Below are 17996 nucleotides of genomic sequence, written 5' to 3'. Positions count from 1 at the left end.
AGTCACCTACTCTTACTTATTCCTCAAAGCTGATAACAAGAGTATTTGAGGTTGGGAAATAAATCCTATAAGGGAGCAAACGTGGCTAACAGTAAGGCTTTTACAATTGTCAGACTCCTGGAGCAATGAGTGCATACGACCTTTCTCAGTGAGGACAGAAACATGAGGCTTACTCACAGATATCATCAGCATTTGCTCCGAATATAAAGGACTTTCTTCATACACCCACCTATGGTATCCATTACAAATCTGTCACGGTATCTATTACAGCGTTCATTACCGTAATTACTGCATCAACAGCAATTAAAAAAGTGATGAAAGACAGAATGAGTAGGCAGAATAAGAAGTAAACCTACTTGTATGGAAGAATGCTTGGATTTTTATAAGTCATCAAACAGTCCAGAGCTGCCCTCTGAATTTGCTGGTCCTTATGGCACAGGAGCTAAAGGGGAGAAATTATGGTGTCATATATCTGCATGTGCACCCAATAAAAGAGCCATTTGTTGATGTGTGTGTGTGGGGGTGGAGAACGACCCTCACCTGTGTGTACAGCTCCTGTAATTCAGGCTCCATGTATAAAGCTTTGGGATTAGTGAACTTGGAGAAGACCTTAAGATGTGCAATGAGTTGTCTGCAAAAGAGCGTAATTTGCATTGAAACAGAAATAAATAGCAACCATGTTCATCTGTGTATTGTGACATTATCTGTATCTTGGATACTGAGATATCAGGCATCGTTGGCTAGAAATCAAATCAGAATATTTGCTAACACACAACTCGGTGGGACTTCCAGGTGAATCCCTCAACAAACCCAGTCAACAGTGGAAGTAGTTCCATTGGCAAGGTGAATGCAAGAGACTGAACCAATATCCAATATTTAACAGTTAGTCCACGAAATGGAGTCGTACATGAGCTGATAGCCGATGAGGCGCGTAGCACCGAGTTGGCTCCAAGCCACATACGATGAGGTTGAGTGGAATAACTGTTTTATTCTATCCACATTTATTCTATCCATCCTCAAAGACCCCACCCACCCTCAGCATGGACTGTTCACACCTCTACCCTCAGGCCGGAGGTACAGAAGTGTGAAATGTAAGACTGTCAAGACTAAAGAACTCTTTCTTTCCCACCGCCATCAGACTCCTGAACAGCTGACAGGAGTCTATAAGCATGGACTACCTCCCTGTAAACTGTCTGTGGCAGCGGGGGTGTGGTCAAGCGTCGGTCTGTGAATGGAGGGCGGAGTCACTGCACATGACGGGAATTAACCTGTGTTTGTGTGTCTTCCCCAGTGACCGCGCCCTATAAGAGAAGAGGGAGAGCAGAGGAAGGGAGCTCTTCCCCAACCCGGATGCTTGTGTGCGTTTGTGTAGTTTAAAGCTGAAAAGCTTCAGTAAAAAGTCTTTGAGAACTCAGTTCTGGCCTGCCGTGCTTCTGTGCTCCACCCACCTACAACACTTGTTACAGTGGTGCCGAAACCCGGGACGGAGCGCAGAAGAGAACAGCCCCATGGAGTCCTCCCCCTTCAAGGACCTGATCCATGCCCTCGCCATGGCCCAACAGAGCCAGCACCAGGCGCTGGTCGCCCGCTGGGAGGAACAGGAGCAAAGGTTCGAGGCCCTGGTGCTGGCGCAGCAGGAATATCGCCAGGCGTTCCAGCACCTACTCGCGTCGGTGGGGTCCACCACCTCCACCGCAGCGGGCCCTTCCCACCTCACCCTAACGAAGATGGGCCCGCATGACAACCCTGAGGCCTTCCTCGCTCTCTTTGAGCAGGCAGCAGAGGCGTGGGGTTGGCTGGTGGAACAGCGCATGGCGCTCCTCCTCCCCCTGCTCACAGACAAGGCGCAGCTGGCCGCGCTACAGCTCCCCGCCGACAGCCGGCTGGTCTACGCGGACCTCCGCAGGGCTGTCCTCCAGCGCGTGGGTCGCACCCCGGAGCAGCAGCGGCAGCGCTTCTGCACGCTATGCCTGGAGGAGGTCGGCCAGCCGTTCGCGTTTGGCCAGCAACTCCAGGACGCCTGCCGCCAGTGGCTGACGGCCGACAACCGCAACGCCAAGGGAATCATTGGTCTGGTGGCGCTGGAGCAGTTCGTCGCTCGACTTCCGGAAGGAACCGCGGAGTGGGTCCAGTGCCATCGCCCGGCATCGCTGGATCAGGCCATTGAGCTGGCGGAGGACCATATGGCAGCCGTTCCAACGGCAGGACAGCGTGTCTCCCCTTCTCCCCTCTCCCTCTGTTCCTCGCCCCATTCCCCCACCGCAGAGGCCGGCCAGCCGCATCCGCGGGGTCCTACCGTTTCCTACTTCCGTGTCTGTGTCTTTCCCCCCCTCAGGTGAGTGATATCCGGAACACCGGTGCAGAGAGAGAGAGCCTGGGCCGGTGTGCTGGCACTGCGGGAAGCCGGGGCACCTCCAGCATCAGTGCTCGGCGATGGAGGTGGGCACAGTGGTCCGGATCCCCGACGCGCCGGGGACCACCCTCGATCGGGCCGGAGCGTATCGCATACTGGTGAGTATCCAAGGGGATACGTATCAGGCTTTGGTGGACTCCGGGTGTAATCAGACCTCAATCCACCAAAGCCTGGTGCAAGACGAGGCATTGGGAAGAGCACAGTTGGTGAAGGTGTTGTGTGTGCACGGGGATGTTCACAACTACCCTTTAGTGTCGGTCCACATTCTGTTTCGAAGGGAGAAATTTAGAGTACAGGCGGCGGTTAATCCTCGCCTTACCCACTCGATAATTTTGGGGACTGATTGGCCGGGATTTCAGGATTTAATGTCGCACTCAGTGAAGAGTGGGTCCTGCCGTAGTTCAGCAGGGGGAGGTCCCGGAGTGGCATTGGCGGGAGCAGCTGTCACAGAGCCGTCTACGTCATCACCACGTCAGAGTGAGGAGCAGCAGGCTCCTCCTCCCTCTCTCGGGGAATCCCTCGCGGATTTCCCGTTAGAGCAATCGCGAGACGAATCTCTGCGGCATGCATTCAATGGTCAAATGCTCCAGCCAAATGCCACCCCGTCCTTCCCCTATTTTTCCGTTATTAAGGATAGATTATACTGAGTGACGCAGGACACTCAGACTAAGGAACAAATAACCCAACTTTTAATCCCAAAGAGCCACCGGGAATTGGTATTCCAGGCGGCTCACTTTAATCCCATGGCTGGACACTTAGGGCAGGATAAGACACTAGCCCGAATAATGGCCCGGTTCTATTGGCCAGGGATTTGCGGCGATGTCCGTAGGTGGTGTACAGCATGCCGCGAATGCCAGTTAGTAAATCCAGCGGCCATTCCAAAAGCGCCTTTGTGCCCTCTGCCATTAATCGAGACCCCGTTCAAAAGAATTGGGATGGATCTCGTCGGGCCATTAGATCAGTCAACACGAGGATATCGCTTTATTTTAGTTCTGGTGGACTATGCAACACGATATCCAGAAGCAGTGCCTCTTCGCAATATCTCAGCACGCAGCATTGCTGAAGCACTCTTCCGCATTATCTCCCAGGTCGGAATCCCCAAAGAGATTCTGACTGATCAAGGCACTACACGTTTATGTCATGTACACTGCGCGAACTGTATGGGTTACTGGGAATTAAGCCGATCCGCACCAGCATTTATCACCCACAAACGGATGGCTTAGTCGAACAGTTTAATCGCACCCTCAAAAACATAATTAAAAAATTCGTAAGCGAGGACGCATGCCACTGGGATAAATGGCTTGAACCCCTGTTATTCACAGTGCGAGAGGTCCCACAAGCCTCCACAGGGTTCTCCCCGTTTGAATTACTATACGGGCGCAAGCCACATGGCATTTTGGATGTGCTACTGGAAAATTGGGAGGAGGGACCTTCAACCAGTAAAAACGAAATTCAATACGTTATTGACCTGCGCGCCAAATTCCACACCCTCATGCACCTAACCCTGGAGAATTTGCAGCAGGCCCAAGAACGTCAAGTCCGTCTGTACGACAGGGGCACGCACCTTAGGGAATTCACACCGGGAGACAAAGTACTCGTGTTATTGCCCACGTATAGCTCTAAATTAATCACCAGGTGGCAAGGACCCTTTGAGGTCACACGGCGAGTCGGGGACGTCAACTATGAGGTGAGGTGAATGGACAGGGGGGGGGCGTTACAGATATACCACCTCAATCTGTTAAAACGTTGGAGCGAGGAGGTCCCCATGGCGCTGGTGTCGGTGGTTCCAGAGAAGGCGGAGCTGGGGCTGGAGGTCAAAAGGGAAAATCGGCATCACCCACCGCTCCGGTCCCCTGTGGAGCCCACCTCTCCCCGACCCAGCCCGCGGAGGTCGCCCACTTGCAAACAGGATTTTCTGACGTGTTCTCACCCCTGCCCGGCCGCACCCACCTCATAGAACACCACATTGAGACGCCCCCGGGGGTAGTAGTGCGCAGTCACCCTTACAGACTGCCCAAATACAAGAAAAAGGTGGTTCGGGAAGAACTCGAGGCCATGCTCGAAATGGGCATCATCGAGGAGTCCCACAGTGACTGGAGCAGCCCGGTGGTCTTGGTTCCCAAGGCCGACGGGTCGGTCCGGTTCTGTGTGGACTACAGGAAAGTCAACATGGTGTCTAAATTTGACGCGTACCCAATGCCTCGTACTGACGAGTTGCTCGATCGACTAGGCATGGCTCATTTTTATTCGACACTGGATTTGACAAAGGGATATCGGCAGATCCACTTGACTCCACTATCCCGAGAGAAAACGGCCTTTTCCACACCGTTTGGCTTACACCAGTTCCTCGCACTTCCTTTTGGGCTGTTTGGGGCGCCCGCTACGTTCCAGAGGCTTATGGATAGGGTCCTCCGCCCCCACGCCACCTATGCGGCCGCATACCTGGACAACATTATTATTTATAGTAATGACTGGCCGTGGCACCTAAAACACCTGAGGGCCGTCCTAGGGTCGCTGAGGCGAGCGGGTCTCACAGCCAACCTGAAGAAGTGTGCGATGGGCGGGTGGGCTTCCACTTGGGCAATGGGCAGGTGCGTCCCCAAATCAATAAGACAGCAGCGATTGCGGCCTGCCCGAGGCCCAAGACCAAAAAGGGGGTGAGACAGTTCCTGGGGCTGGCTGGCTGGCTGGCTATCGTAGGTTTATACCTAATTATTCGGATGTCACCAACCCGCTGACTGATCTGACTAAAAAGGGGGCACCAGATCCAGTCCAGTGGATGGAGCAATGCCAGCAGGCTTTCTCTAAGGTAAAGGCTGCACTGTGTGGGGGGCCACTGTTACACTCCCTTGACTTTTCTCTCCCCTTTGTTTTACAGATGGACGCATCGGACAGAGGGCTGGGGGCTGTTCTGTTCCAGGAGGTGGAGGGGGAGGACCATCCAGTGCTGTACATCAGCCGCAAGCTGTCAGTGCACGAGGGCAGGTACAGCACCATAGAGAAGGAATGCCTCGCCGTCAAGTGGGCGGTCCTCGCCCTCCGCTACTACCTGCTGGGGCGCCCTTTCACCCTCTGGTCGGACCACGCGCCCCTGCAGTGGCTCCACCGCATGAAGGATGCCAACACGTGGATCACCCGTTGGTATCTGGCACTCCAGCCGTTTAAGTTTGAGGTGGTCCACAGGCCGGGGGCGCAGATGGTTGTGGCGGACTTCCTCTCCCGTCGGGGGTGGGGTAGGGTGGGTGTCAGCTGCAGGCCGGACGGCTCCCCGGCCTGAGTCGGGCAGTGGGGGTATGTGGCGGCGGGGGCATGTGGCAGTGGGGGCGTGGTCAAGTGTCGGTCTGTGAATGGAGGGCGGAGTCAGGGAAGGTAAGTGGCGGAATCACTGCACCTGACGGGAATTAACCTGTGTTTGTGTGTCTTCCCCAGTGACCGCGCCCTATAAGAGGAGAGGGAGAGCAGAGGAAGGGAACTCTTCCCCAACCTGGATGCTTGTGTGCGTGTGTGTTTGTGTAGTTTAAAGCTGAAAAGCTTCAGTAAAAAGAGTCTTTGAGAACTCAGTTCTGGCCTGTCGTGCTTCTGTGCTCCATCCACCTAGAACACTTGTTACACTGTCCTTGACCGTTTACATCTGTTTGCACATTACTGCTACATCCAATCATTGCCTTATTTTTGTATTATACTGCCCATTTTCCACTACATTTACCTTTTTGTACTATACTGTTTTTTTTGCTTTTATTTTGTACTACATTGCCTTTACTTTGTATTATTTCTTCCGCCTATTTATTTATTTGTATTTGTCATTCATGGTGGACAGCAAACTAAGAATTTCATTGTGCAAGAGGACATGTCTTACTGTGCATATGACAAACAGTTTGAACTTGAACATACACTGGATTTTTAATTTTTTGCAAATTTGAGAAATAAGAGTGCTCTGAGAGCACAATATCCCCCGCTGGCAACTATATCTATGCTACAAGTGCTTAATACACCCTCATGAAACTGTCAAAGTACAAGTTTGGTAATCAAGAGCCATAACTCTGGTAAAATGTAACTGAATTGAACGAAATTGCAATATGCGTATTACCGACATATAACAAAGAATCCTGTCAAGGTTTGTGAAATTCCTCCAAAAATTGTGAGAGGAGTTGATTTCAGAAGGTGAGCACCGTTCCCGGGACAGACAGACGGCTGGACATAGCCACGACATGATCCCCCTTCGGGCCTTTCGGCCAGCTGGGGATAAAAACTTTGTACGAAACATTCGACAAAATAATTTCTGCTTAGAATGTAAACAAACCAGCAAAATGACAGCAGCAATTTGTGAAAAATGCTATAACATTAATTCTTGAAAAATTTTTAAAAAGATACATTCTTACCATCAAATACTTTTGTTCCATATTTTGTTGCTTTTTTTTTATTTTTGGGGGTTTTGTTTTCAAGTCGAGTTTTTATTTAATCTCCAGTTGGTTCAGCAACACTCTCTGCCATTTTGGTTTTCTCTACTCACGGTATAGGAGCTAATATCCTAGCAGTAGAGTAGCCAATCAGAGCGTGCGATTGCTCATATCCTGTGAACGTGGATAGAATATTTTGCGATATCATGGCGAGATCTTGAAACGAGAAACAAGCAAGAGCTTCCCCATTATTTACCTAACGTCACAAGGAACAACACACAACATAGTTTCAGGAAATTGAGGAAACTGTTTAAAATACTGTGCACTGAGGGTCAATATTTAGGAGAGTCAGTAGGTTGATAAGACAAATCCCACACCATGCAGGCTGCCATTTTGTGCCCTTGTGCAAAACCTTTAACCTTCAATTGTAAGATACTTTGGATAACAGTGGATAACATATAATAGTCTAATGAACACAATGAAACCGTCTTTGATGCTTAAATTCCCTATTTATTAAATACATGTAGTTGCTATAGACGAAATGAATGCATTAGTGTGTATCAGAACAAGTCATATTTCTTACTTGGCTGCAGCTCTCCTTGGCATTTTTTTCTCAGCTTGTTGGGACTCTTCCTCCACTTCTTCTACTTCTTCTTCCTCCATCTCTCTCATCGTCACGTCCTCCTTTTCAGTCTCAGATGAGAGTTGTGTGGAAGAGCGGATCCTTTTCATCAGATTCTGAACTGGAGCCACTAGCAGGTCAGCTGGATAGAACTCATTCCTATCAGTGAACCAAGACAAGTGTCAGTCATCAGGAGGATGTTGAATGGTTGACCACATTCAGGAATTTAATTGCGTTTTTTTTTTTTAATCCAGCATACTCACATAACCAAATGTGCAAACGCACACACACACACCTGATGAAGCGCAGCAGCAGTGGGCTGAGCTCTCGGCTTCGTGGTTCCACTCTGTCAGGGAACTGGCACATGGCTCTCCACAGCAGGCTACGAAAGTTAGTGAAGTCTGTGCGATCACTAACACTGTCTGCCTGCTCCAGTTGCTCCAGAAACAGAACGCCAACATCCCCGCTGCTGATCACATCTGTCCCCGAAACCAGCATCATCCCTGAACCTTCATCCTGATCTTCACCTTCATCATCCTCCTCCTCCTGCTGAAGCTCTTTCTCTGAGACCAAAAAATGCATTTTTTTTTTGTCTGTATAGTTTCTATAGCAACAGCTCATACACATGAGCTTGTACGGCAATTCCTTAACATAATCCAAAGTTAATAATTAGAAGATTTATAAACAGCTGTTATTTAACAAAGAAAATCTAATTGTTGATATGAAGTTCTCTTAGGAGACATTTAGGAAACATTTATGGCAAGAATCTAAAAAGATCTGCACTTTGTAACAGTCTCTAAGTATTTTGCCATTCAAGAGTCTTCAGGAAAGATCATTTTGCATTTTCAGGTTTCTTAGTAACATGACAAGCTGCATATTTTTGCTTCATAAACTGTTAAGTGATATTAGGATCCAACTTGTTTTCATACCATTAAATGCAATTAAGTAAAGACTTAAGTTCAATGTGTCATTCATTAATAAATTAAAGATTGCATTTATTGGCAAATTGTTGTAGCAGAAGAGAAACAACACACTACGGGTCATGCTGTTATAGAAAAATAATCAATTTCAGGGAAAATGAATTTGTTTGCACTGGGATCCATCACATCCACCAGGCTGTGTTACTTTCCTACAACAGCACGCACCAGTCTCTCTCTAGCCACTTTATCCTGTTCTACAGGGTCGCAGGCAAGCTGGAGCCTATCCCAGCTGACTACGGGCGAAAGGCGGGGTACACTCTGGACAAGTCGCCAGGTCATCACAGGGCCGACACATAGACACAGACAACCATTCATACCTACGGTCAATTGAGTCACCAATTAACCTAACCTGCATGTCTTTGGACTGTAGGGAAACCGGAGCACCCGGAGGAAACCCACGCGGACACGGGGAGAACATGCAAACTCCGCACAGAAAGGCCCTCGCCAGCCACGGGGCTCGAACCCAGACCTTCTTGCTGTGAGGCGACAGCGCTAACCACTACACCACCGTGCCGCCCCAGTCTATATAATCAAAAATCAGCCTCTCACGACAATTCAGCCATTCACATACTGTATCTACTATTTAATTGATCGTTAGATGAAAAAAGAGCCCACCTGCCAGCTCACCAACCATCTCTAAATGTTCATAGTAAACCTTCCAGAACTCTCTGTTGTCCATGTCTCTGGCATGAGACCTAAAATGGGAAAGGGGAAAAAAAGGGGGGGGATATATCAAAGTGCAAAAACAAAAGAAAAAAAAAAGGAAAAAAACAGCACAGCAGCTAGAAAAGGCTTTGTTCTGAAGTTTTGGTGCCACACTTACGCAATAAGCTCAATGACAGCATCCCACAAAGGTCTGAAATTAATAAACAGCATTGCGATGAGGTACCGCAGTGGAAGCTGTGAAAATACACACATCAATACTAGTATCTCTAAAATGCTCCTGTTTAATGTGCAAGTCTAATCAAAACAGACATGTTGTATACCAGGTGGAAAGGCCCTTTGGGGAGGCAGGACTGCACCAGATCATGGCGTAATTTGCATAAATGCAGCAGCTTCTCTCTGTAATCCTGCACTGTGGCTGGTACTTGCTCAGCCTGCAAGCAGCTTGCGAACACCGTCTGTGTGTTTGAGCTGCCCTCCCCCTGCAAACATAAGCATTTATCTATAAAACCTTTTGCTGATTATAGCAGTGCTGATAAATTCTCGAATCAAATTGGTCAGAAGGTATTGATTACCTGTGATTCAAATCACAGGTTTATATTAAAAGGTAGACCGCCTTTCAGATTTCTCAAGTGTAGGTCATAAAAATAATTTTCAGATACCCAATTATTTTTGTTTAGGTGGACCAAAAGCTACCAAATTCGAATCACGGACTTCCAATTTTATTAGGTTTTTTTAACAGAACAATTAATAAATTTAGGGCCACATGGCCCTAAATTCTCTGCCATTTTTTCCAGCTACACCATGACCCAATTCAAGATACTACATCATGCATGACATGCTGGGCTTTCCCCGTTCACGTAAAGTATTGTGGGATACAAATTTGAAACAGGAGAGAAAAATGGAGGTCATGAGCGTGCAAATGAAATGTGAAAGACCGACTATAGTAACGGAAAGCGAGAAGAAAAGATGTTATGTTGCGAAGGAAAGGAAACGCAGGACCAAACTAATAAATATCGGCGGTCAGCAAGCACCTCGGTGGGATCAACTGTTCATTTACCAATAGAATGATGGAACAGTCAGTGCACAGTCAAGGTAAACCTGTGCATGCGCAGACGGACTTCCTCTGTCTGCTTGACTGCATGAAGCGAGTGATTTCATGCACATTATTTGCTAGGAAATCCCTTCAAATTAAATAACTTCCCAGCCACAGAATGGCCTGATATTTTGTGAGATATTACAGAAATAAACATATGACCAAATTTCAGCAGGAACTAAATTTCACCAATTTTATGAAATCGAAAAGCTGTCTAGCTTTAATGCACTTGTTTTATTTAGTATGTTATAATTTCTGTATGACAGAAGTGCCGCATAAACAAAGCTGATTTTTCAAAAACACCTGATTCAACAGAAAGGACTGATAATGAGCAGATTAGTTGAATTAAATGTGTTAAAAGCAGGGAAAATGAATCTGTGCAAGACAAGGGATTCTTCAAGACCAGGGTTGGGGATCTGTGATAAAATCAACTAACTTGTTTTGTAGACAAACCAGCATTAAATATAACCATAAACAAGTAAAAACCATTGAATTTGTGGCATGTTGGTGTGGTACAAGAGAAATAAAACACTTCTGGACGACAGCATGTTACTGCTTTATTCTAGACAAAATTCATAGAAATGAATGCTTACGATACCCAGAGAATGAAGTGAAACTATACATACGGTATATTTTACATAATGACCAAAAACAACTGCATTTCCTTAATACAATTATCACAATTATTACAAATTAAACACTACCTCTGGTGTTTTTGGAAGCTCTGCCTCAAAGTGGGACATAATTCTCAGTGTCAGAAGGCGAATCTAAAGCGGGGGGGAAAAAATCCAGACCTTTGAAGACATTCAACTTAATTTACAATTACAATCAAAAGACAAAACAAATTTGTGAGATTTTGCATCCATGAACAGCAACGCTACCTTTGAGATGTTAGAAGAACAATTGGTATGCAACATTTGATATATCTCCAGTAGTGAGTTGTGGGACAGCTGGGCAGAGCAGCCGTTGAGGGACAGTCTGGTGTAGTACAGGTCAGCCAGCAGCAATGCAGAAAGATCAGTGGGAAACTTCCTGCATAAAACCACAAGCAACTCATTTACTACAGTGCTAATTAGCAACATAGAATTTTTTTTGTCATTTGAGCAAAAACTATGTGCACTTACTCTAGAACACAGCGGACAAGCTCATCCAGGAGCAGAGACAACACCAGTGCAGTTTCCTTAAAGCTCAGCAATGTGGTTAGAGCCTGTCGTGCCACAAAAAGCCCTCCTGAGGAGACAAAATAAGGTAATGAGAAAAACACTGCATCATGGTTGAGGGCTGCAACAATTAATCAATAAAATCAAGATTGTTTTCACATGGACAATTCGCGGTCACTGCTTCTTTTAATCAATTAATTCAAATGCCCTTTAATATAAAAATCACATTCATTTGTCAACTATACTACAAAGTGCAGCATAAAAAGCTGCTTACTGTATGGACTAAACCGAGAGAGGATTAAAAAGCCATACACACGCGCGCACACACCATGGATATACAGTGGATAATATATCCCTCATCAAAAAATTCCCGTGCAGGGATTGGCCAAGGATGTCTCACGTGATACAAAATAGTTTCACCACTGATTAAGCAATGTATCTCATGACGTCAAAAATGGGGGGAAAAAATGGATATGGTTTGAGTCAGGTCATGGTATATTCAGGATATACCATGAATTGATGTCACAATTTCAAGCTTTATGGCTGATTCGAGTCACAGCTGTGGCTCTGCGAGCATTTGTGTGTGTGTAGAGCTACGTTATGATCATGCCTAACAATGCAGAGTTAGACCTATATTTTTTTTTCAGGCTTATTTCTAATTCTTTGTAGTTAACACTTACTTTGGAAATTTTTGATGTGGCATATTTAAGTTATTCCATGAAGTCAAGTCGTATATGAGCTGAGGTGCGTAGCACCGAGTTGGCTATAAGCCATGGATGACAAGATTGAGTGGAATAACTGTTTTATTCTATCCACATTCACTGGATTTTGAGAAACAGAGCTTCTTTTTTTTGTAAATTTGATAAATAAAAACTTTATTCTACCCCTCCTAGAACTGCCACCTTATTGTGGTGGAGGGGTTTGTGTGCTTGAATGATCCTAGGAGCTATGTTGTCGGGGGCATTACGCCCCTGTTAGGGTCTCCCAAGGCAGACAGGTCCTAGGTGACAGGCCAGACTAAGAGCAGTTCACCAAAACCCCTTATGGATAACAATCAAGGACCGTGACATCGCCCGGTATGGCGCAGCCGGGGCCCCACCCTGGAGCCAGGCCCGAGGTTGGGGCTCGTATGTGAGTGCTTGGTGGCTGGGCCTTTGCCCACGGGGCCTGGCCGGGCTTAGCCTGAAGTGGTGACGTGGGCCCGACCTCCTGTGGGTTCACCACCCACGGAGGTAGCCGTAGGGGGCTGGTGCAATGTGGATTGGGCAGCAGTCGAAGGCAGGGGCCTCGACGACCTGATCCCTGAACACAGCAGCTAGCTGTTGGGACATGGAATGTCACTTCGCTGGGGGGGGAAAGAGTCTGAGCTTGTGCGGGAGGTTGAGAGGTACCGGCTAGAGATAGTCGGGCTCACCTCCACACACAGCTTGGGCTCTGGAACCCAGCTCCTCAAGAGGGGCTGGACTCTGCACTTCTCTGGAGTTGCCCATGGTGAATGGCGGTGGGCTGGTGTGGGCTTGCTTATAGCTCCCCTGCTCAGCCGCCATGTGTTGGAGTTTACCCCAGTGAACGAGAGGGTCGCCTCTCTGCAGCTTAGGATCGGGGAGAGGGCTCTTGCTGTTGTTTGTGCCTACGGGCCGAATAGCAGTATAGAGTATCCGGCCTTCTGGAAGTCCCTGGGAGGGGTACTGAGAGGTGCTCAGACTGGGGACTCCATTGTTCTACTGGGGGACTTCAACGCTCACGTGGGCGACGACAGTGACACCTGGAGGGGCGTGATTGGGAGGAAGGGCCTCCCCGATCTGAACCCAAGTGGTGTTTTGTTATTGGACTTCTGTGCTAGTAATGGTTTGTCCATAACGAACACCATGTTCGAGCATAGGGGTGTCCATAAGTGCACGTGGCACCAGGACACCTTAGGTCGGAGGTCGATGATCAACTTTGTTGTCGTTTCATTAGATCTCCGGCCCCATGTCTTGGACACTCGGGTGAAGAGAGGGGCTGAGCTGTCAACTGATCACCACCTGGTGGTGAGTTGGATCCGCTGGCGGAGGAGGAAGCCGGACAGACCTGGCAGGCCCAAACGTATGGTGAGGGTCTGCTGGGAACATCTGGCCGAGCACTTTGTCGGGGAGGTCTTTAACTCCCACCTCCGGGAGAGCTTCTCCCAGCTTCCAAGGGAGGCGGGGGACATTGAGTCTGAGTGGACCATGTTCTCTGCCTCCATTGTCGACGCAGCTGTTCAGAGCTGTGGCCGCAAGGTCTCCGGTGCCTGTCATGGTGGCAATCCCTGAACCTGGTGGTGGACACCGGAAGTAAGGGATGCCGTCAAGCTGAAGGAGTCCTATCGGGCCATGTTGGCCTCCGGGACTCCTGAGGCAGCTAATGGGTATCGGCAGGTCAGGCGTGCCACAGCTCGGGCAGTTGCGGAGGCAAAAACTCGGAATTGGGAGGAGTTCAGTGAGGCCATGGAGGAGGACTATCGGTCGGCCTCGAAGAAATTCTGGCAAACCGTCCGGCGCCTCAGGAGGGGGAAGCAGTACTCTGCCAACACTGTTTACAGTGCGGGTGGGGAGCTGTTGACCTCGACTGGGGACATTGTCGGGCGGTGGAAGGAATACTTCGAGGATCTCCTCAATCCCACGGTCACGTCTTCCATTGAGGAAGCGGAGGCTGATGACTCAGAGGTGGACTTGTCGAAGTCACTGAGGTGGTTAGCAAGCTCCTCGGTGGCAAGGCACCGGGGGTGGATGAGATCCGCCCCGAGTATCTCAAGTCTCTGGATGTTGTGGGGCTGTCTTAGCTGACACGCCTCTGCAACATCGTGTGGCGGTCGGGGACAGTGCCTCTGGAGTGGCAGACCGGGGTGGTGGTCCCTCTTTTTAAGAAAGGGGACCGGAGAGTGTGCTCCAATTATAGGGGAATCACACTTCTCAGCCTCCCAGGGAAGGTTTACTCTAGGGTACTGGAGAGGAGAATTCGGCCAATAGTCAAACCTCGGATCCAGGAGGAACAATGCGGTTTTCGTCCTGGTCGCAGAACACTGGACCAGCTCTATACCCTTCATAGGGTGCTCGAGGGTTCATGGGAGTTTGCCCAACCAGTCCACATGCGCTTTGTGGATTTGGAGAAGGCATTCAACCGTGTCCCTCGTGGTATTCTGTGGGGGGTGCTTCGGGAGTATGGGGTTCGGGGCTCTTTGCTAAGGGCTGTCTGGTCCCTGTACGAACGGAGCAGGAGTCTGGTTCGCATTGCTGGCAGTAAGTCAGACCTGTTCCCATTGCATGTTGGACTCTGGCAGGACTACCCTTTGTCACCAGTTCTGTTCATGATCTTTATGGACAGAATTTCTAGGCGCAGCCAGGGGCTGGAAGGAATCCTGTATGGGAACCACAGGATTTCATCTCTGCTTTTCGCGGATGATGTTGTCCTGTTGGCTTCTTCAAACCAGGACCTTCAGCATGCACTGGGGCGGTTTGCAGTTGAGTGTGAAACGGCTGGGATGAGAATCAACACCTCCAAGTCAGAGGCCATGGTTCTTGACCAGAAAAGGGTGGCTTGCCCTCTCCAGGTTGGTGGAGAAGTCCTGCCTCAAGTGGAGGAGTTTAAGTATCTCGGGATCTTGTTCACGAGTGAGGGAAGGATAGAGTGCGAGATCGACAGGCGGATCGGTGCGGCCTCCGCAGTGATGCGGTCACTTTACTGGTCCGTCTTGGTGAAGAAAGAGCTGAGCCAAAAGGCGAAGCTCTCGATTTACCGGTTGAGCTACATTCCGACTCTCACCTATGGTCATGAGCTTTGGGTAATGACCAAAAGAACAAGATCGCGGATACAAGCGGCCGAAATCAGTTTCCTTCGCAGGGTGGCTGGGCGCTCCCTTAGAGATAGGGTGAGAAGCACAGTCACTCGGGAGGAGCTCGGAGTAGAGCCGCTGCTCCTCCACATCGAGAGGAATCAGCTGAGGTGGCTCGGGCATCTCTTTCGGATGCCTCCTGGATGCCTCCCTGGGGAGGTGTTCCAGGCATGTCCCCCCGGGAGGAGGCCCCGGGTAAGACCCAGGACACGCTGGAGGGACTATGTCTCTCGGCTGGCCTGGGAATGCCTCGGTGTTCTTCCCAAGGAGCTGGCCGAGGTGTCTGGGGAAAGGGAAGTTTGGGCTTCCATGCTCAGACTGCTGCCTCCGCGACCCGGCCCCGGATAAGCGGAAGATGATGAGACGAAAACTTTATACAAGATGTCCGACAAAATCATTTCCGCTTAAAATGTAAACAAACTGGTGAAATGACAGTAGCAATTTGTGAAAAATGCTAAAATAATAATTCTTGAAAAAAAAAAAAGATACGTTCTTACCCTCAAATACTTTTATTTCATATTATTTTGTTACTTTTTTGTATTTTTGGGGTTTTGTTTTCAAATAGTTTTTATTTTGTACTCAGTTGGTTCAGCAACACACACCGCCATTTTGTTTTTCTCTACTCACGGTATAGGAGCTGATAGCCTAGTAGCAGAGTAGCCAATCAGCGTGCACCATTGCTTATATCCATTGAATGTGGATAGAAAATCAAATATACGATGCACTGAGAGACACCGGTAACTATACTACGCCCCTCAGTAAATAGTACTATGCCAGTCACCTCAGAGAATCTATAATTTCAACCGGAGCTTCTCAGTGCATGTATATTTGATTAATAGTAGTGTGGTTCTTATAGTTCAGGCTATACTTTCTAATCACAGGTTCATACTGTATTAATGTGCTCATTCTAATATATTATCAGTTCTGTTATCATAACTCATTCACTGGCTAATACTAAGCAGATAAAAACACATGTCGGGGATGGACTTAGAGGAGATTGTAAGTGTGGCTGGTGAGGGAAGGAGTGTTTACAGCTGCTATAACCCGAGTAAGAACATGAACTCGTAAAAAAAAAAAAAATTGCAAAGTGTCATTCATTAACATATTACAAACCGTATCCACTAGCTGACACACAACAGAAAAAGGAAAAGAAAAAAAAACACTTCAGAACATGCTGTTATTCGAAAGTATCAGAACAAAAACGCAGAGAAAAACTGCTGAGACGTGATATACAATATCTACTAAGCACTTTTTACAACACTGACCTCTTCCAAGTTTTTCACTGTGAACCTCATGTAAGAGTCGGTTTAACAGGGCTGTGACAGGAGGAACCACACTTGCTGCCTCCAGGGGCCTGCAAAACCACATTCACTTTAGCATAAATACAGAAAACACAAGCACGCACACACTGATACAGGTGTTTGGGAGGGAGTGAAGCTCTTGCCTGAGGTGAGGCAGAAGCACCAGGGCCGCCCAGATCTGAGAGAGATCTGATAGTAACTGATCCTCTGGGACAACTACGAGAGAGAGGATGAGCTGAGGAACGGATGCTATCTGCGCCTTGTCCACCCCATATAACCTGTAAGAACATAACACGCTACAATCTTAAATCTTTAAATGAAAACAGACTTAAATGTGCACTGGGATGCTTTATTGTAGAGTTATCTGACTTTGCTGGGACAACAGTCCTGATTTGGACCACCATTTGGATGGCCCCTGCTCTAAAGGTTGAAAGAAACAATTTAGGCAAATAAAACCATTCTACACAGAAGGCCCTGGCCTTACCCTCCAGACTGCCCAGTGAAGATCAGTGGGTATTTCTCGAAGGCCATTGAGCCATCAGTAGGAGGCTGAGCTTTAACTAGGATCAGCCTGACCAGCAACTCCAGAGCCAACATTCTGTTCACCGAGTCCTCACTGGAGAAGAGCTGCTCCACAAACTGCAGCATACTGGGCAGAAATAGCTGGAAAAAACAACATGCACTTTAGATCCAGGACTATATTCTTCTGAAATGTCTAAAATCAGGCTCTTCCTGGTTTAACTACACTGCTGAGCAAACATTCCTACCAGACCCTTATGAAATGTGCTTCTCAATGTCCACAGGAGACGGACGTTTATACACATGGCAAACATACAAGACTGTTACTCTTAAGTTCAGTCAGCTTTGGAGCTCCAGCCCACCTGAGGATTTGTGAGGTTTTACCAAGGGGTCTGCATTTAAAAACTACTGTATAAATAATGTCCACTTGATTAGAATTGATTTTAGTAAAGCTGAGAAAAGTACTTTTCCACTACCCTCAGCTCACTTCAGCTCGCTTCAGCTCACTTCAGCCCGACACAGCTCGCGTTTCGACTACCAAAAACCAGCACGACTCAGCTCGCTTCAGCCCTGCTTAGCCCCTAAAACTCGCACCGTTTTGGAGTGGGGCTGAAGCGAGCCAAAGCGAGCCGAGTGAGGCTGGGGGCATGAGCAGACACTCCCCTGTGCACTGACTGGTGAGGAGGAGTGTCCTCACATGCTCACACACGCCCCGCGAGCACGCTGGGATCTGTAAACACCGCAAACCCGGAAGAAGAATAATTACGAATTACGAGAATTTCTGAAGCCTTATGCGCCTCGCCTCATCTATACGCTCTTGCCAGTATCTGTTGGCGTTGTCGGTGACAACAAGCCACAACACCAAGACCAGCAACACTAACGACTCCATGTCCTCCATGTTTATTGTTTACTATTCGGGTCGTGAGACTACCGCTTAAAAGCTCACTGATGTCACTGTTTGCGCTGCTTAACGACATCACCTGACGTCCACC

At 48.2% G+C, this 17996-nt stretch overlaps 1 protein-coding gene across 1 annotated transcript in view; it reads right to left on the bottom strand.

Moving 5' to 3' along the window:
* Positions 1 to 17996, bottom strand: part of utp20 (UTP20 small subunit processome component) — a 73467-nt gene that overhangs the window by 35046 nt on the left and 20425 nt on the right. Inside the window, exons 12-24 of the mRNA XM_060903170.1 lie at positions 16970 to 17148; positions 16629 to 16763; positions 16450 to 16538; positions 11296 to 11401; positions 11053 to 11203; positions 10876 to 10938; positions 9399 to 9557; positions 9236 to 9312; positions 9028 to 9107; positions 7728 to 7995; positions 7394 to 7591; positions 541 to 631; positions 357 to 442 (exon numbers count right to left, since the gene is read on the bottom strand). Of these exons, the coding sequence (XP_060759153.1) occupies positions 357 to 442; positions 541 to 631; positions 7394 to 7591; positions 7728 to 7995; positions 9028 to 9107; positions 9236 to 9312; positions 9399 to 9557; positions 10876 to 10938; positions 11053 to 11203; positions 11296 to 11401; positions 16450 to 16538; positions 16629 to 16763; positions 16970 to 17148 (1682 nt within the window). The remainder of the gene's footprint in view (positions 1 to 356; positions 443 to 540; positions 632 to 7393; positions 7592 to 7727; positions 7996 to 9027; positions 9108 to 9235; positions 9313 to 9398; positions 9558 to 10875; positions 10939 to 11052; positions 11204 to 11295; positions 11402 to 16449; positions 16539 to 16628; positions 16764 to 16969; positions 17149 to 17996) is intronic.

Source organism: Neoarius graeffei, chromosome 21 (genome assembly GCF_027579695.1).
Source record: "Neoarius graeffei isolate fNeoGra1 chromosome 21, fNeoGra1.pri, whole genome shotgun sequence".
Lineage (NCBI taxonomy): Eukaryota > Metazoa > Chordata > Actinopteri > Siluriformes > Ariidae > Neoarius > Neoarius graeffei.
Note: the sequence above shows the minus strand (reverse complement) of the source record. Positions and strands in the feature narration are given on the sequence as shown.